The sequence below is a fragment of the Amphiura filiformis genome, chromosome 19 (genome assembly GCF_039555335.1).
Source record: "Amphiura filiformis chromosome 19, Afil_fr2py, whole genome shotgun sequence".
NCBI lineage: Eukaryota > Metazoa > Echinodermata > Ophiuroidea > Amphilepidida > Amphiuridae > Amphiura > Amphiura filiformis.
The window spans coordinates 25,789,074-25,810,183 of record NC_092646.1 but is presented as its reverse complement, the minus strand read 5'-3'; the positions used below and the strand labels follow the sequence as shown (position 1 = coordinate 25,810,183).

Below are 21,110 nucleotides of genomic sequence, written 5' to 3'. Positions count from 1 at the left end.
TTTGACTGGACTGAAATGAGACACTTGTAGGACAATTATTAGGTACATTATGAATACAAGCTTTATTCACATTTTGGACTGTAACTTCGAAATACAATTTGCCGATTTTACGAGCGGTTTGAGATGGATGGTCACATATACAGATGATCAGTGTGGGGGCCCCAAACCAAACAATGATTACCCCTTGAAGGCTTCAGCTTTGACTTTGGGGTTGTTTATATTCAAATTGTGGCAACGAAAATTCAAGGTGAAAATTATTATACTTAGTTCTCTGGGTTAATTTCAGGGTGTTATTTGCCTATAGCCACAACGCAGTCCACATGTTTATCCCACCAAACATCTGTCAGTTAGACCAAGATATTTGATACCACTTATTTACTTTTCTCTGTTGACAAGGTATGTTCTTCAGTGAACAGCTCTTTTCAAAGCCATTATAACTTTCCCACCGAAGATCTGTCAGTTAGACCAAGATATTTGATACCATTTATTTACTTTTCTCTGTTGACAAGGTATGTTCTTCACTGAACAGCTCTTTTCAGAGCCACCATAACTTTCCCACCGAAGATATGTCAGTTAGACCAAGATAATTTGATACCACTTATTTACTTTTCTCTGTTAACAGGGTATGTTCTTCAATGAACAGCTCTTTTCAGAGCCACCATAACTTTTACATTAGCAGATAGGCAAGGTCTGCTTGTTCTCTGTTGACAAGGACAGTTCTTAGTGAACAGCTCTTTTCAAAGCCATCAATATCAGTAGGCATGGGGTAGCCTAGATGTCTCATTATTAGGTACTTTGTCCTGAAGAAGTCAGAGCTACTCCAGAAGAAAGTTTGTCTGACAGCGAACCTGTTAAATATTTTACTAATTGTTATGAACTCCCATCGTTAAAGTTTATCCAGGAATATATTTGATGTAGTTGACATAATGTAACTGATGACCATGCATGTTGCTTAAGCAATGTTGACTACTCAGTGCCAGAAGTAGGCAAGTGCAATAGCTGCCATGTGTAGATGAGTGCAATATACTGTGTGTAAGTTGTCAAATGTTGCCAACTATTGCACTTACTGAGCAGTCGATTGGAACCGCAATCTTATTATAGCCTACAAATGCTAACCAAATCAATCTTACCATGTCATCTATCTTGACAATGACTTCACGCCCACACTCATTGTTATCAATGATAACTTCAAACTTGAATTCTTCTGAGGCAGCCATTTTGTATTGGCAAGTTCCATGGAAATCATATTCAATTCCATCAAACGTGAGAATGTGATCGTTGCTAACGCTGCGACAGAATCCTTCACCTGTAAGAAAACAGAGAGCAGACGACTATCTAATAATTTTTTAGTTTTGGGTATGGCACGGGACCCTTTTTAAGGCAGCCTGTGGAGGGACAGTGAGACACCCCTCCCCTTTCCGTAGACTGGGGGCAGTGCCCTGGGCAAGCACTGGGTACCCCCTTAGCCTCCCTAGCCAGGGTTATGGCGAGCCAGCATCAGTATAGTTAGCATTGGTAGTGAAGGCGGATGAGCTACGACCTCCAAAGTCAACGGCAGTCCAATGTAGAAGGCTACAGTATTAGGCGTACAGTATTAGCCTAGAGGTAGAGGGTGGTCATGTAGTTTGGTGTGCTAGGCTATCTGTCGGAAGGTTGTAAGATCATGAGCTTTCTTATCCTCTATCCCACTCATTGTGGCCCTAAACGTGCAGACACCACAGTGGGTACATATATGCCGTGGTTCGGAGAGTCACGTAAGATGGTGGTCCCGTGTAGCAGACAAGCAATATCTGGACATGTAAAAGTTGCAGGCCTTTTCGTAAAGAGCAGGGGATCAGCCCGGGCCTGTTGTCTGTCACACTCAGCATTGAGGTCAACTTGTGCCGCCCTTAAGGGCTTGGCAGCCTATCGACCTGTGGCGCGCTTTGAGGGATGATAATCCAGAAAGCTTGGATAGATGCCGTTTTATTATTATTATTATTAAGTAATATGTGAACAAAAATATGTGAACAATTTCAATGGCTACTACTTTTGCGATATTTAATTCTCGGACACAGGTGTATGCGTGCCTGATGTATATTGTCAATATGTGTGCTTATTTTGCAGAAGCTCTGATCATGGGACTGGTTGATTAGTAACAACAAACATTGCGTAGTGTGATTGGTCCAGTTTTGAGTCATGCATAGTTTACAGCTTCATGCAATGATGTGTGGAATATTTTAGAGAATAAATAATAGGATTTTGTCTTTTGCCTATCAATATCGTGTCATAATGGATGGGCTGGCCAATATTTTTATCTATTACGATAAAATCATTGGCCAACCCATCCATATGACACGATATTGATAGGCAAAAAACAAAATCTATCTTTAATCTCATTCTTATTCAGTTTTAATGTAATTTTTGAGAAAAACTGCCTTTTTCAGAAAAAAAAGAAGTTACTTTTGTGAGGACATCCCGTTGTTTTAAAATGAGCGAAACCATCACGAACATCTAAGCCGCGCCGAATCGCGCTTTACTTCTGGCATGTGTATTACGCGAACGCATTACCCCGCGACCATTGAGGAGCAACAAGCGTGCCGCCGTTGCGGCGCACGCCCTGACTAATGTGAGATATTATACACCAGAAAACCAATCAAATTACATGAATTCTTTACAAGACGTACCCATTGAATAAGAATGTGGAATAAACTTGTTGGTTTCAAATTTACATGTTGTGTCAGAGAATCATAACTATAGCTCTGAAATTCTCTAGCCACATAAATTGTTCTAATACACAATACGTCACGCCACACGGTCATTGTAAAGTATACCTTCAGCTGTCATGAGACCCAGTCATTATACTTTTTTCAATAACCTGCATTTGTGTCCGCGTATTTAAAAGTTATTATCTGTGATTGTATTACAGATCGCGTTCAATGTATATTCACAAGGTTATGAATGTTTATTTTTGTGGAGCTTTCATCAGGGGGTTGACAGTGATTCACAGATTCCCCAAATTTGGCCAAATTTGCACGCTACGGTATGCTGTACAGGAGTTGCCGAGAACCACAAAATTTGATACACGTATGGGGGCCGCCATGGGGTGCTAACAAGCGCGTCGGGGTGCTAACGAGTGTGTCCGTTAGCACCCCTACTACCATGGATACAGTACACATTCCCAACGGCCAATCACCTCGCGCTTGACAACGATGATCTAAATAGACTATTGCCAAGTCTTACATGTAGGCATAAACCGGGGCTAATTTTTGTGTTTGAAAACAGTATTTTCTTGTATATCTTGGCCCGGATAGCGGGATTGTTGGTCGATTGGATGTATTTATGAAAATTAGTTCATGGATGCGCTAAAATGTAATTAGAATATTAAAATAGCTGTTCAACATTTGAAAAACTGTGCTGTAGCAGGCTTGAAAAAGTCTAACCTTGGATGCAGAAAGCCGTGATTTTTACGGGTAATTTTATTACTTAAACGCGGAGTACTGACGCGATGCAGCCGGTAGAAATCGAATTAGTGTTCCAGGCCTACGCGATGGCTTGGTAATGGCGGCTTCCATACCGGTATATATTTTTTGACTAGGAGACTTATCCCAACTTTCCTTATCCCTGCTTTCATGCAATCCTTACCTTGAATTTCCCCTTTTTTTCCAGTGATTCCTGCAGGGCTTTTGCAGACATAACCATCAGGGTCCATGAATTTTCTAATACACGTAGCACCATTGTCACATGCATCATCGAATGCACACGGATTAGGCGCTGTAGTGGAAGATAAAGAAAATGTATCATTATTGCTGGGTGTTCATAATTATTCTGTTTCCTATCTGACATTAATTTGGGCCTACCAGGGCCTGCCATCAGGGTCCATGAATTTTTTAATACATGTAGCACCATTGTCACATGCATCGTCGAATGCACACAGATTAGGCGCTGTAGTGGGAGATAAAGAAAGGTGTCATTATTGCTGGGTGTTCATTCTGTTTCCTATCTGACATTAATTTGGGCCTACCAGATTTGTAGTTGTGTGAGTATATATTATGAGAATGAGTACAAGTATTTGGATGTGAGTACAGTACTTGAGTACAAATACAAGTACAGCACAATGGCAAATTATGAGTTAAAGAGTACAAGACTACAAGTATGAGTACATACCTTTGCCTAGGTATAAAATATGAAAATCGAATGGAATAAATTGAATTGAATTGAATTGTATAAGTCTGAGTTCTGTGATATGAATATAACTTACAAATACAAGTAAAAACACATCAGAACATGCATGTGCAGAAACACTGCGCTATTTTATTCATCCAATGGAAAAATAAATCTAAAAATAATCAAACTACTACTACAAGAGTGAAAAGAAAACAGTTACAGATAGATGTTGTTTTCATCATCATTAAATATGGGGAGGGGACACCAAGTCTGATTTGAGGGGTGGGGGCACAAGCCGTTTTCGACAATAATCCTATGGAATTTTCTCAATTTTGCAATCAATGGGGACATGCCCCCCATGACGCTATGCCACTGCATCAAATGACATTGACAGCCCTTGCTCTCCACCTATGTGTAATTTCATCCTGGTAATTCAATCCCTTTTGATAAAAAAACCAGCTAGATTTGCAATTGAAGGCTTGATAAAAAACTGTTTGAATGACAATGATTTAACATACTATTGAAGACACATAATTTAGCTTACAAAATCCAACCCAAAATGTCTTTTAGCCTAATATTTAAGAGAATCAATGTAATGAGTATAATGGCCTTCTACTGTTAAATCTCCATTTTCATGGATGAAAAAAGTAGAGATGATGTGGGGATAAGGTTGTTGATAGCAGGTCCGTAACCAGGGGGCTGCCCCCCAAATCCCGAAATGCCCCAAAGTTGGGTTTTTTATGCCTTTTTGGTCAAAAAGATCCAAATTTTGGAAAAAAAGGGTCCACTTTTTCAAAATCCCACCCTAGTCCAAAAAGGTCCAAAATTTGAAAAAAAAGGTCCACTTGTTCAAAATCAGCCCCCCCCCAAATAAATCCAGGGCCTGGTTGATAGTAGCATCCTACTTCAGTTATATAAAAAAAAGTATCAGTTCTGTATGAGTAATTTGGCATGAGTATGACAAACCACGAGTATGAGTATTTGCGTGCGAGTACAAGTACTGTAATTTTACTCATACTCGAGTACAAATCTGAGGCGTACCATTTAAATGTTTGAGTTGTATTACTCCAACGGTTTTGATATGAGAAACAAAAGCATGTATGTCCCATAGGATAGTACAGTGGTAATTTTTGCTCTGTTTTTGTTCACACCATCTAAACCAGGCTTCCTCAAATAGATTTGTTGAAGCGCCACATAAAATAAAAAGAAAAATGCAAAGCGCCACTCAATGGCTGCGAAGCCGGGGGGGGGGGGTGCAAATTTGAGGTGCAAATGACGCCATTTGGTGCAATATTTTGTACTATTTTAGCCTTTAGTCTTTACAGGGATAACATGGGAATCGCATTGTTTAATGTTGAAATATAGAATATTGGAGATATTCCTGATGGATGAAGTTTGATCAAGGCGTTTGTTTTGATTTGCTTTTTTTAAATTAATTAATTAATTAATTATTTTTAAAATCTAAACGGCGCCAAGCGCCACTCGCGAAGCTCGGCGCGCCCCCAAGTGGCGCGCGCGCCGCTATTTGCGGACCCCTGATCTAAACTAAATGAAACAAATCTAGGGTGCTAAATTTTACTGAGGCAATAGAAACAAATTAGTTTGATCTTTCATCGATGCTTGGTCGATCCTTATTATTTATGAAATCAATTAATATACTATTGGTTATTGTGACAAAATAGTAATTTTAGTAATTGACCAATATAAATTTAGCGTTAATTCTGATTAATTAGTTGATAGTTCATTAATAACAAGCATTGAAGCATCATCGACTGGCGATCCAAAGATCGAACATATTTGTTTCCGGTGCCTGAGGTAATTAGAAAAATATCCTCTGTCTTCTGACAGCAATATCTCAAAGGACACATAGAAGGCAGTTGTAGAAGAGGTACTGTATAAGTGATAATTTTTGTGTTCAGTTATTTTCGCGATTTGGAGTGCAGTGAGAAACACATTTTCGTGATTGCCCAGTCTTTCCTTATACTTGTAATACATTATTGCATATATTCGCGGAGTTATTTTTGCGGTTGGAGCTCTTATCGCGAAAATAAAACCCTCGTGAAAATTACCACTTATGCAGTAGGCAGATGCTTAGATGGACTCATGGAATTAAACAGTCAACAGGCCTATCTCTTGTCGCAGCTTTCTGTCAAGTTCAAGACAGAAGCAACTGGAATACCACTATCAACAGGGTCACAAGGGGTTAGTCATGCCCAGGGACAAGCGATTTGCACGAACTTTTTTTTTCACGCAATTCGCGCAATTGGCTATTTTTTTTCCTATAGGCAGGGATACATGATTTGCACTGAAAAAAAAGTTCCGTACAATTTGCTATTTTTTTCCGCGCAAATCGCCTGTCCCTGGTCATGCCCCATAGAACCATGATGACCACAAAGGTAATGTCTTCTTTCTTTGATGCAAGTTGCAGAAAAATATGTCACTACAAACTGAAGATGCTCGTGGTAATTGCATAGCACCTATATTTGCTACACATTCAGGCTGGAGGTTTTTTGACAAGTATATAATAAATCTTACCATCAGATCCAAGTACTTCAAATCTCAGGCCCCTTCCTGATATTGGATAAATGCGAATGAAGCGACATTTTACTGCTTTGTAAAAGTAGCTGAATACATCTTCATCTGGATCCGCATTGCCATCAAATATCTATACAAATTAAAAAAACCCAAAAAAACCACAAATTTATATAGCAACAGTACGTAACTTCATTGAGATTTACAGTAAGCCACTGGATGAACAATTGGGCTATTCCATTTAAAATCCACACTACCCCTGTGGAAGATTTTGAAAATATCTTCCACAGGTGAAGTATTTTTAAATAGAATGAACACATCAGGCAGCTCCATTTGAAACTCACCTTCCCTCTGTGGAAGATTCAAGGAGAATCTTTTTCAGAGGGTGTATGAAATTCAAATGGAGCTGCCTAATGTGCTCATACCATTTGAAAGTGGGGGTTTTAAATGGAATGGCTCATTTGGCCCAAGACACACCTTATCAAATATTTAACATTATTCAGGGATGCAGCACTCAGGTGCAGTGCCCCCCGGGCAGTGCCCTCATCAGCCTACATATAAAATAACTATCACAGCCAGGATCAGCTTCAGAGTCTCTGAACATAACAACTGATAAACCTGAAAACTACAACTTCCTATTATCTAACTTGACATAACAGTTTTGCTTTCAATATCTGCAGCATTTCATAATTGACCAAGTGCATCTTGATTTTAACCTCTAAACATGTCACATAATGGCCAATCAAGTGTGTAGTATGCCTTGTAGAAGAGATTAACTTGTGTAAGAGATTAATATTTGGGGAAAATTTAATGAAATGGCAACAAAACTTGTAAATAATAGCAAAAATTTGAGGAGCGCACAAAAATTTGTTTCAAACTTCACAAAATGACATAATGACAAATCATAATGATTGAAAATAAACATATGTGACATGATCTAGTCCACGGTGGGTCAAAGGAGGCATTTTTAAAAATTGAGTCACTGTAACTATTACCTTATACAAACATTAGGCTATCATATACTGAAAATACTAAAGATCTAGCATACTTGGTTCTAAAGTTATTAAGTTTCTTGATGTCTATTTTGGTATGTATTTGTTTTACTCCATATTTTGCCTTAAATCTCAATTTAAAATTTGCGCGCCTTTGGCCCCCATGGACCAGATCCTGTAACATATTTGAAAAAAAAAACTTAAGGAAGTAAAAATAATAAAAAATATTTATAATAAGAACAAAGTTAATGACAATATCCCACTTTTTCCCTAGTGACAAGGGGCCTTGAATATACACAGTATGCCTACCTGTATGCCATTTTCATCCTCCACATTGTCAAAATTAAATCCATCATCACTGTACGCGACTGAGAATTGGGTAACACATGATGGAGTGTCGGGTATAAACCTGTCTTCTTCATCATCTTCATATGGGTCTCCGCCACGGCACTGGGTAATGACACCTGTCACGATTGCAGTTGCACCTTCACCAACTTTTTAAAAAACATTACAACAATAATACCAATTATTTATAGCACCACACTACTTTAATTTGATTTGATTTAATTTTGCATTAAACAATAAAATACACAAATATACATTTAGGGATTCAATCATGTTTCACCGTTGTTCATCACCGTTTAACAACGCGCGTCCGGCGCGTCTGCGTGGTTTACCACGCAGACGCCGCCGGACGCGAAGTTGTTAAACGGTGATGAACAACGGTGAAACATGATTGAATCCTTTCAACAACGAAAAGAAGCTAAAGATCGTATAATTCACGATTATTTTACGAGGAAATGTCAGTTAATCATTGTCACTAAGTCTTACAAAAACTTCAATGATTTCTCTGTTAATATCAGCAATAAAACTACAGAATAAAACAGCAAAGTTTAGCTAGCCGCTACCTGAAAAATACTGAATTCAACTTGTAAGCTTGCATACGCACAAAGGTTCCAGGCATGACAAATTTTACGCTCTCGCGAACGCGTAGTCTCGCATTTCAAGCGTCGGCGTGATACGCTTACAGTAAAAGTGTGGATTCATCACGGATTAACAACGGTTGGCTCCTGTACAAAGGTATAGGAGGAATTGTTGAAATTATATTAAATCAATTCATTTTACCTTCACAGTCACCGGCGGTCGTTTAGAACATTCAAATGAGTCCAATATAGGGCCGAAACACGATAATGCAATTGATTTTCTTACACATAAAAATACGGCCAATTCAGAAAGAAAATCTTGTTCATCGTGAAGGGCCTACTATACACAATTACTTTTTGCAGGCTGCTTAACTTTTTTTTTTTCACTGACATAGGCCTATGCATTTTAAATCATAACATGTTTCCATGTTGAAAGTTGACTGGACACAGTATAGACGATTGAATGAAGATGATTTATTTGTACTATGATATTATACAAAATAATATTGACTGTTATATACTTCATTAATATATTCTTGTTCATTGATTGGTTAAAAGTGGATCACATGACCAAAAATAGTTCTACCATCAGTACTCCTATCTGTAAATAGTACCTCCAAGCCGTAAATAGTATTTTCAATGTCCCGGATGAGCCGTAAATAGTACCTCCAAGCCGTAAATAGTACTTTTGACCATACCTTCCGCGTGCGCGCATTCGATGCGACGGAACAGTTCACGCACGCGAAACTGCCATAGCGTGATTTCGCGCTGCTGTAATTGGTTAGCCCGATTTTAGACTATTCGATTTTTTTTGAAGGGCACAATATAGGTTTTGCTTAAATTGGTCGTGCTGTTCACTCAGGATAGAAGCTGGAGAGTCAAAACGTCAAATAATTTTCTTTTAACCAATCAATGAAAAAAGAATATATTAATGAAGTATATAAAACAAATATATACTGCCTTTATTCGAAGTTCTGGTTAAAACTATGTTCCCTCGTTGAGATCAAGTAATACTATTGGTGTCAGGAAAATAGTACCTCACCTCGGGCCCATAGTTTTCACCAGAACCTCTCATGGCAGTATATATTTGTATACTATGAGGGGCATGGTTAAGATTATAGGCCCAAGGTGATCACCGCGGGCCTATAATCTTAACCATGTCCCGAATAAATGCAGTCAATATTTGTTTTATATACCGAATGGATGATGTTGCGATTGCGCAGTTTGATCGGGACGCATGTGACCGGTCCATACATGTAGTTCATTTCGAGGGCATAGTTAATTCAATGACTGCACATTCAACCAAACAGATGACAGGAATCTATATATGAGGTATATAACATTTAATATAACTATTATATACCTCATACCTAATCAAGAACATAAGAAAATACTGATAAGGCCATAAATATACGCACTTGTGCATAGGGAGACAAACATGATAAAGTTAATCTGTTCTTTTCATTCTCGTCGATCATTAACCTTTGGGACATATCACATGCATGCTGTTTGTCTCAATGCCTACTCGGGTCATATAGTAATTTAAATTGTGAAACCGTAGAACAATCTGCCAGTCATCATAGATATTGCAAAATATTGAATCCCATCACATCAATATCAAAATACACCTTTTTTTGAAAATACTGGTTACCAGAGACTTAAAATGTGTGTACTACAGTAATACATATAAAAATAACTTATAAATACAAGAGTGTATAGCCAAGGAGTGCCCCAAAATCTCTAAAACAATATGTTTGCCTGCCTTGTAGCCCTTAACCCCCTGAGCACTACCCGCCGATCTAACATTGTCTCTGATTACATGATATCTTTACTTTAATCACCAATCAGAATGGAGATGTGCAAGTAATTCACCCCAATTGTTTTGCATGGTGAATTTCATTTGATTTCAGGGAAAGGCTAACTTTCAGACCTTTTTGGTCTTCCAGCCTTTTCCTCCATATGTACCGTGTTTTTATATATATTTTTTTTTGTAATGTCTTTGATTTTTATGGAAATAAAATATGAATGAATGAATGAATGAATGAATGAATGAAAGTGAAATTATTCTAACAATGTTGCTGATTGGTCCAATTGATAATGAAAACTTCTTTTTGGCCAATCGGCAAGTAGTTCTAATGGGGTTACACAGATATGGTTGAGAGCCCTGCTTTAAGGCAGCACAGAACTTACCAAGTTTAACTTCAAGCCAAGGGTCAATAGTGTCGTCAGGGAGAGGCAGCCATCCACTGTAATTAGGTGCATCTGGTGTACTCAATCTAGCATGGTGCGCCGAAGCGTAATTATCATCATCACTAACACTGGAAGCAGTGAAAGCCAGAGTTGGGATGTCTTCTTTATCCGATAGTCCCAACATGTCTCGGCAGTTCACTGAATGGTAATGCAAAGCACAAAATATTGTAATTGTCTCATTGTCCCCATATATTCCACCTACTGATTAGTAGTAACAAGGCGGCGCGGCTGTATGTGACCAGCTCCAACAAAACCGGAACAAGTTGCCAGGCATGTTTTTGAGCTATAGGCCTCTACAGATGACATTCCCGTAAAAAAAAAAAAAAAAAAAAAAACTTTTGGAGTTCTTAATTTCATGGTATTTTACCTTGGGACTGAGTGGACTTTCAATATTAAATAGAGGTTTATTTAATCAATAACTGACAGTTGAACTATGATAATCCCTATTCAATCTTGATACTTATGTATTCTGTCACTTAAAACTGATAAAATACAACAATATTTTCTCCCATTGTTTCTTGATTTAAAAATCGCTAATTCACTCTTTTTTATTCAACTCTAAAAGGTCACATGGCTCAAAACAGCTTTAAGTAAATTGGTAGGAATATGAGTCAGGTAAGCGCAAATGTGAAATAACGTGATCACGCCCACAATTTGCGTCACATGAGGCACAAACATGCGTCTATGTCCAACGCAGTCAAGTCGCATTTGGTATGTTGTTAACTCCAGCAAACGTGTGTTCACAAAACAAAAATTTGCAGTCAAAATACCACTTAGATTATTAAAATTATTTTTAATTTTGGTGCACTCAAAGCAGACATTTTGGATTCATACACACAAAAAGATGCATCCTGTGTGGGATGCGTAATTTCTTTCTGCAACCATAATGGGCCACAATACACACATAGTACATACATATGTAAGTATGAGGCTAGATATAACACAAGTTTATTACCACTATTCTACAACGGTTTACTTGGGGTTCGAACCCACAATCTATGGATCCATAGTCCAATGCCTACACCACTCTGCTCTGAGTCGTTGTACCAGAAAGGTGTTTGTTCATCATACTTATTGATTACTGGATAAAGTGCATACACACATATTAGTACTAATAAATACGTATAATTATAATCTCCTCTCACCCTAACCCTAATCCTAACCCCTAACCCTAATCCTAAGCCCTAACTGTAACCATTACCTTAAGACCCTAACCCTAAGACTCTAACCCTAACAATAACGAACCTTGCCTTGGACTATGTGATAACTGATATATTGCAGCTCATTATGGTTGCAGATAGAAATTAAGCGTGATTCATGTCTAGTCTTCTGTACGGGGAGTATGAATTTCAAATGGAATAGCCCAATATTTTGACTTACATGCAGCAACATCTTTGTCATCCTCACCTGAAAAAAGAAGAAAACCAAACGATACAAATATGATTTAAGTTGCATAATAAAGTATATTATTCTACAGAATTTTATGAATGGATTTATTTGAAATCTTTTAGTGTTTTGACTGATTGGGTCAAGCCAATGTTTTTTTTAAATTTCAGTTTTGATCTTAATTATTTTCAAGGTTATATTGCGATTTGCAATAATCTACATCCTATAGTTTCCCAAAAATTCGGTTCAGGCTTATGAAAATAATTATTGTCCGAATGTTTTCAATTTTCTTTTTATATTGCTGAAATTGTTATCAATATTAATTGCTAAGATTAATGCCATGCTGCTGAATTTTAGCTTATGAGAATAACACATACTGTGAAGAAATTATGCTCATTGTACGGAAGGCCTTCCTTTAATGAATGGTGGCGTATGCAATGATGTGATTTAACTAGGAAAGTGTGAAAGCAAGTTTGTTTGTTTGTTCAATCAAATTTGATTAAAATGATCAATAAGTAAAAACCTAATAAGTAATTAACCCCCTTAAGGGCTGGGGTATGAACGTTTGGACTGATATGAATTTTTTTCCCAAAACACCAAAAAAAATTAGGTCTTTTGGGAAAAAAATCCATATCTTCAATATGAAAGGTCAAAATTTTCAATTGACCGCCGGCTTTTCCTCCCTGCTGCATACACTTTAAGAATATGTCATTAGATTGATATAATTTACTTTGAGGACTGTAATATATCAAAAATTTGAAAAATATCAAATTTTTATAATTTGTCATATTGTGATTTTCAAAAATGAAAATTATTTGATATCAGAAAGACATGCTTCGTATTTAGAATGCAATTCAATAGGTCTGAGGTGCTCTCATGTCCCACAAAAAATACTGTCGAAACGCAATAAACGCTCATTTTAGATCCCTTAATGAATGACCATTATTTCAAAATTCATTTGATGCTGTGATGCAGTATACATTTAATTAAACATAACCCAAGATTTGATAGTTTGTAGTAAAATCCTATTGCCTTGTATTCAATATTCATTGAAGGAAATCTGTTCAGCTTTCATTGCATTATCCTTTTTTTGTTTCATGTATTTGTAGGGGATCAAACATGTGATAATCAATAACAATTGTCATTATTCATATGTGACTCCTTGCCACAACTGAGCCCGGATGTCGCCAATCATCATTTTTGAGATATTCAACCAAAATATTCTGCTTGAAATTAGCTTTAAAATGATGTATATCATGTCTATAGTACTTGACATTTAAGTAGTGAAAAATCAATAAAACAGTCAATAAATCCTTTCTTTCCTATTGTTTATTGTTAAGTTCGATGGAGCATATCTCAATAGTGGCACTGGCGACATCCGGGCTCAGTTGTGGCGAGGAGTCACATATAAGTGATCATTATTCATGTAATTGAAACCTGACGCTTTTTTGTCCTTGATAATTCAACACTTCACTTCAAAATTTTCCTTCTATTTATTCTCATTCTTATATATTACTTAGACTAAGGACAGTGAAAATGTGTGATGCGCAAAAAACGTTGAAATGTGCGCATAACATTTTTCAAGTACTCATTTTCCCAAAAAGCTGAAGTTTTCACTAGAATCAATGAATCCATAATGATCTGCAACATAATCCATGTTTAATAAAGTATAGGCAGCTGCAAAAATTTGCAAAACAATATAGAAAAAAAGCAATTTTTTTAAAAATATTGCAAAAAAAATGAGCAAATTGCACAAATCACACATTTTCAAAAACTGGCGACGCATTTTGCTCTCAGAAATCGCGATTTCCCCTATGCTTAACTTAGACACTTACATTTCAGTGTTCCCTTCACAGGAAAACTGCATTTATTCAACTTGCTGTCAAACCGAACCGTATCACCCAACTCTAACTCATTAAAATTCTCGATCAAATTATTGTTCATCCAAACGCATTCGTCATCCTCTTCTCCATCCTCGGTGAAATTGAGTGGATTACGTATGAACGTGACACCAATAAAATCCCCGTATCGGACCGGAATCCATGGCTCCACGGCAATCTTGTATGCTTGATCCGGTTTTGTTGCCCTCACGTATGTGCAACTGATGAGCCGATAGACGTAATGATCTGTTGGAGACGCATGACGCCAGACGCAGATTTTGAAGGGCTCCATGCGTGCAGGCATGTAGTGCCACTGCTTGATGTAGCCATTGCAAAGGATCGGATTACCGCTATTGACCATGGACCAGTTGTCTGTGGTAGTACCGGGAAGTTTCTCAACAGGGTAGCCAATCTCCGGTTGATTAACTAAAAAAATTAAAGGAAAATACTATAGATGATAATTATAGGGTCCACAACTTATAAGTTCCCCCTAAATACTTTTTAAAATAAATCGAAAAATATTTGATGAAATGCAAGCGTGTAAAAATATATAAGTAGCCTCATTTGTTTTACACATATGGACCAAATTATAGCATAACATGTCATTGCGTTCAGTCACAGTGGTTCATTATGTAAAAAAAGTGGCATCTGAGTCCATAGGAATTAGATCTCAAACAATACAGTAGGCCAAGCCTATTCATGTGTTTGTTAAAGAAAACCTGACTGCTATGGACTCAGGTGCAACTTTTAAAACGGCCTCTTTTCTTACACAATTAACCATTGTGACTGAATGCAATGATGTGTAACGCTATAAATTGGTCCACAGGGGTAAAACAAATAGGGCTATACATATCTTTTTACATTTCTATATTTCGTAAAATATTTTTCGACGTATTTTAAAAAGTATTAGGGGGAACTTACAAGTTGTGGACTGTATATATCAATAGTGAGCAGACGTCACTAGGCATTCAATAGTGAAGTCCTTGGTTATTTCTGTAATCCCAATCAATAGCATAGGCAGAAGTTTTTCAGATGGGGGAAGAGGGGTATGTATTTTACTTTCCTGCTTGTTTTAGAAATAATTTCAATTTTATCATACTAGTATCATTTATAGCAGGAATTCCAATTGAATGAACAACTTTGAACAGTTGTACTCGATCCAATCATGATCGTATATTGCATATGTCAAACTACAACACGAATGCACGGCCTTGGATACAATACTAACCAATCACAAATGCGTTGGCTTGGTTGGATTCACTTCTCCGTTACTCATGCACGCTGGCATACATAGCGCAGTGTACGCAAAAAAGTCCCGCGTTCATTCAGTTGGAATTCCTACTGTAGATAAAACTATTACAAACTTGGCAAAATTGAATTGGAGATCACCAAATTTTTGAAAAAATTGCAGCAAAATATGGACATTTTGGGTTTTTTTACTTTTGGGTTTTTACTGGGGGGCAACAGGAAGGGCAAAAGTTCTGACTGGGGGCATTTGCCCCCTCATGCCCCCTGTGGCACCATTGCACAAGGACTACGAGCATCATATTATGTACTGAAGAAGTACATTGGGCAGTAATTACTAACTACTCCGGATTCCACCAGAAAAATACAATACACTATGATCAGCTCAGTAATCGGCGGGATTTGTCTATCACTACACCGAAAAGATAAAGAACAAGGAAAAGAATGTCATCCCAACAAATCATGCGAACAATTTTACTGTCAGCCTGTGAGTTAAAAGGGCATTTCGTGATCCACAGCCTCATCCCCCCACTTTTCTCAAAAAAAAGTTGAGATTTTTATATCACTGGAATATTCTGGCTACATAATGTTTATGTACAAAATATTTCTTGCAGATTAATTCGTTTAGCAAAGATATTGCGAAATTAGAATTTGTTCTGGTGCACCAGAACGAAATTACAACGTATTGTCTATGGAGCAGTTTAATACACATAATCATGCATAACTCGTAAACGCAAAATCGGAATCAACCGAAATTTTGGGAATATGCTTTTTTCCTGGATATGTACTGAAAAATGTCATAAAAAGAGGATGCTAGGATCACGAAATGCTCCTTAAAGCGAGAGGAATTTACCTGGACACCCTAAGACTTCCATTCTCATGGCAGCCTGATTATGGCTTGATGTAGGGTTGACTCTGACATATCGTGCGTTTACTGCCTCCTCATTTTGGAATAAGTTGGTAACTGGTGTATCTGTGTCATTGTTGCCATGAAACTGTACAATTTATAACATTAATTGGTTATCGGATTAATTCATTTGGTTTAAATTTCAATATGACCCTAATTTTCTGACATGTTGTGATTGTTATATGTAAGTTAAGTTAGTTCTCAATTATATACAAGTACTGCTACAATTAATGCGGTTGACAGAAGATGAAACTGCATGACAATGAAAATCAACCTGAAATAGAGAATACCACTGAATAAGTTTGCAAAAGTTTTGTCAAACTTTCAAAAACTTTTATTTTAAACAATGGGAGAATAGCACTGAGATGAGTCATTCTGTTATGCAGACATGTAAATTGTACAACTACACTGAAATATGGATCAAAACATCTCTGGGAATTCTTGACTATTCATTCTTGCCACTGAAATGGATCTACGAGGGTCATTCAAAAAGTTCTACCTCCACCCTCATATGTGACCATCCAGCACAACTAAGCCTGGATGTCACCAGTGCCACTATTGAGATATGCTCCATTGAACTTTACAATAAACAATAGGAATTCAAGGATTTATTAACTGTTTTATTGATTTTTCACTACTTAAATGTCAAGTACTATAGACATGATATATATTGGTTGAATATCTCAAAAATGATGATTGGTGACTTCAGGGCTCAGTTGTGCTGGATGGTCACATATCTAAACTTCTGCATAGAGTAGCCCTTTTATATTTGCCATGATTATAAACTAGGGTCTTATAGCTTGTGAGAAAAAGTTGTGTTTTTCATTTGTTGTAGGCAAAGTAAAAATGAAATCAGAATTTGCTGTTGCGGAAATGGAAAAAATTTGTACATATATTTACATAAGACATAAGTAGACAAAATTTAAGTGCTCGGCTAAAAGTGAAGCTGGCATAAAGAAAAATATTAAAAATTGTGTAAATGACAAAAAGAACCTGGTTCATTTCAACATAAACTGGTGATTTTTAGCAAAGAAAAGATGAGCAGAAAAGAACTGCAATCAAATTTAAAGTTTTTCTTAAAAATGCCAAAAGACATTTATGCAGAAATTGTGTGTATTAGGAAAAAAGGGCTAACTGGAAGCATTTTAAACCTGCTATAGAAATATCATTTGGTAATTGGACACCAAGAAACTAATTTGAAAATAGCAAGTAACAAAAAGTGGCTTGGAGTCTTTTTTATTTTAAAATTTCAGCTGTGAGACAGAACTTAGATGGTCTCTAAGCAGATTCTCATGTTCTGAAGGACCATCTGAAGTAACTGTAAAAATTTGGATGCTTGTATTTTTTAAGTTAAATGCATTTTTATTACTGGTCATCTTGCTATATGGTTACACATTTGATGTTGTTTTAGTTAGCATAATCATAATACTTGCATGTCAAGCTAATCTCGTGGGAGGGATACACATATTTTCATGTAAATGTTTTCCCATTCTTTACTGTTTCCGGTGTATCAAATCTTATTTTGGTTCTGCGGTCACCAAAAATATCTGAAAAAGGTATCAATATACATTTGCCCCATTTGTAGGTAACATTCAAATGTATAATCATGCTAAGTTTGAAGAAGCTACCTTTTACAGAACCAAAGTTATAAGAGTGGAGGTAGAACATATTGAATGACCCTCTTATATATCTAATCACATAAGCTGTCCAGTCCTATTATAGTTGAAATCCATACACCCCCTATGGGAGACATGACCTTAATCTCCCATACAGGGAGTGTGAATTTCAAATGGGGCTATCAACTGGAATAGCTCACCACTGCCTGGGCACATTGCTCCTTATATAGCAGACAATATAGCCACTGCATTGGTGTAACATCACTGAAAATACACTGAAATAGGCTCTAAAAACAATTTTGGTGTTTTTTTCTCTTGTTTTGGTTAAATTTTTGCTATATTTTCAGTGTCAAATTTTCATATAGTGAGTACAGTACAGCTGACAATGTGCATTGAGGAGTACCCCTGCTGAACATTGAAATGGAGCAACGGAGGTGTTTTGTGACATAATGTCACAAAACACCACAAAAACTTAAAAGTTTTAATAATTGTCTCTCAAAAACATGTAATAAAAATTTTTTTAATTGATTTAATATGCTTCTAAAACTACCGGAGAAGAGTGAAGATTGACCAGTTGTTTAAGACAGGACCGACTCTTGACAGATCATACAAGCTGTTAAGCCCACATCATACTATACTCGCAGCGTGCAATTCAAAAATCGCTGTAGCAACAAAGCTACCTTGATGTCAAATGGTTGTGATTTGACATCAGGAGGCATGCTTGCGATTTACCTATAGTATAAGTGACAGTAGTTACATCACACCACTGCGCTCCTTGCAATTGCTTAGTATGATATTGGCATTACATAACACACAACATTGTTGGACAGAACAAAACTGCCAAGAGATTACATAGAAAGTTTTTCTTTAAACATGTGCAGGTGCCAATGATACATAGGAGTTTTTTCCTGCCCAACGACAAATTGGGCTATTCCATTTAAAATCCACACTACCCCTGTGGAAGATTTTGGAAATATCTACCACAAGGGGAGTATGAATTTCAAATGGAATGAGCACATTAGCAGCTCCATTTGAAACACATCCTCCCTGAGTGGAAGGTTCAGGTTGAATCTTTCACAGAGGGTGTATGAAATTCAGATGGAGCTGAAAATGTGTTCATTCCATTTGAAATTCATACTCCCCCTATGGCAGATATTTCCAAAATCTTCCACAGGGGTAGTGTGGATTTTAAATGGAATAGCCCATATTTATGAAAAAAAGTGTTTCTTACCTGTTTCTTTCCATCTTCATCCTTCATTTGCACCCAATTATTTCCATCCACACTTGTATACACGTGGTATCTTGTAACCCAGCTAGCTAGTTCATCGGATGGATGACCCTGTGTCATCAAGCCTGTCAGGACATGCTGATGTCGCAGGTCAAGCTGATGCCAAGGTTTATGGTCATCAGGTGCAGCTGCCCAGCCACCAGAATTGAAGGCACTCTCCATGTTATTCAGACGTGCCAACTTGGCCTCATAACCAGTACCATATTCAGTTGAGGCTTTGATATGTTTGTCCTTGACCTTTCCACTTTCAAGTCCAAGTGGTTCGATGCACTCTATATCCAGTTCTGTAACATGAACATATCAATCAATAATCAATTCAATTAATATACCATTCAATTTCAAATTTCAACCTAATAAGGCCATTTCAAAGCCCTCGCACACATTAGTAACATCGCCCGATTTTTCTGCGCTATTCCCACTGGATTGAGATAATTTTTTTCCAGTCCACCACACAAAAATCTCACGTCTGGCATCACAGATGTGAAAATAGCAAAGTCGTAAATCTCAATAAAATTCGTCATCTTGACCACAGTGAAACCTTGAGAAATGAAAGGTGGTCTATTATTGTCAAAAATCTTGTCCCACCATCTGCACACACAAAAAAAATACAGTAAAAAAAAAACTGCAAAGAAGCCCACTTTTTGCATTAAGTTTGAACTTGGGAAGGGCTTTGAGACAAATTATTAAATACCTCTTTAATTCTTTAATGAAAAGAGCCTTGTCTAAGGGCACAACATGATAGCACCACCGCTAGGGTTCGAACCCGCAACCATCTGATTACGAGTCTGAGCATGTACCAGTACTCCACTGCGCCCTCTCATATATTAAATACAATACAATACAGAATATGCATGCACATATCCTCCCTTCAGTACTCATGACACCAACAAGTAAACATAAATAAATGTAGATATTTATATAGCGCGTTATGCCGTAAACAGCCTCAAAGCGCTTTACATTTATTCCGCCGTTAAGAATATTAAAGAAATAAAGCTCAGACATACTGGCATTATAATAAAGGAGAGAAAAAAATCAGAACCCTTCGGATTCGAACCAGCGCGCACCCACGATTACATGTCGTTGAGTTATTCGAATATGTCGGAACCATGTTTGCTGCCTACAAATGGCGAGGGTTCATCAGTACAACGACTGTGACTACCCCTAACAGCTTCCCATTGCACCTGGGTGGGGTGAGGCAAGCGAGACAAAGCGCCTTGCCCAAGGGCGCAAAACCATTGGCGGGATGGGGACTCGAACCCACGCACGTCAAGCAAGCTCTCCGATTATGAGTCCAAGGCCGTAACCACTGAGCCACCGTGCCCTACATTTATTTATTTAACAAGTAAACATGACATGAAACAAGACATGTATGTCCTTTTCATCATTACTTATGAAATAATTATACATGTACCTTATTCCCATGTGGAGAGAGTTAAGATACTTGTTATTTTGCATGTTTTCTTATTGTAGTCACAAAATTCTCAGACTTGGCATAAGTCTAAGGAATCAAAATCTTGAGTGAAGGCTTGAAGTTTGCTCATAATTTTATTACTGTACATTATTTTTGATAATTGGTTATGACGATTATTAAAACAATGTGTTTTCCAGAACGCATAGGCCTAACTTGAAATTAGTCTTTGTACAAGTCTTTGGGCTTGATTGTCACAGCATACGAAAAATTCCCTAAAAACGCATGTTTGGCCTTTATTTCTCAAAATTGACCAAATATTAAAATTTGACTTTCACTACCAGTTAGAACCAACTAAAGAATTAGGATTTAGCTATGTTTCATTTGGCAAAACACGATAATATTTTTCTAATCCCAAGAAATTAGTGCTGTATTTTTCTGGTCCAGGGACTCGCCAAATCCGAATTTTTTTTTTTTTTTTTAATTATTGAAATTTATAAAAAATGTGGAAAACCTAATAAATTCGAGAAACTGGCA

At 37.2% G+C, this 21,110-nt stretch overlaps 1 protein-coding gene across 1 annotated transcript in view; it reads right to left on the bottom strand.

Annotated features, from left to right (window-relative positions):
* LOC140141112 (alpha-tectorin-like) overlaps positions 1–21,110 on the bottom strand; it is a 110,661-nt gene that overhangs the window by 58,578 nt on the left and 30,973 nt on the right. Inside the window, exons 10-18 of the mRNA XM_072162896.1 lie at positions 19,109–19,449; positions 16,208–16,349; positions 14,065–14,535; positions 12,224–12,250; positions 10,784–10,981; positions 7,980–8,164; positions 6,682–6,811; positions 3,625–3,753; positions 1,131–1,306 (exon numbers count right to left, since the gene is read on the bottom strand). Coding sequence (XP_072018997.1) covers positions 1,131–1,306; positions 3,625–3,753; positions 6,682–6,811; positions 7,980–8,164; positions 10,784–10,981; positions 12,224–12,250; positions 14,065–14,535; positions 16,208–16,349; positions 19,109–19,449 — 1,799 coding nt within the window. The remainder of the gene's footprint in view (positions 1–1,130; positions 1,307–3,624; positions 3,754–6,681; positions 6,812–7,979; positions 8,165–10,783; positions 10,982–12,223; positions 12,251–14,064; positions 14,536–16,207; positions 16,350–19,108; positions 19,450–21,110) is intronic.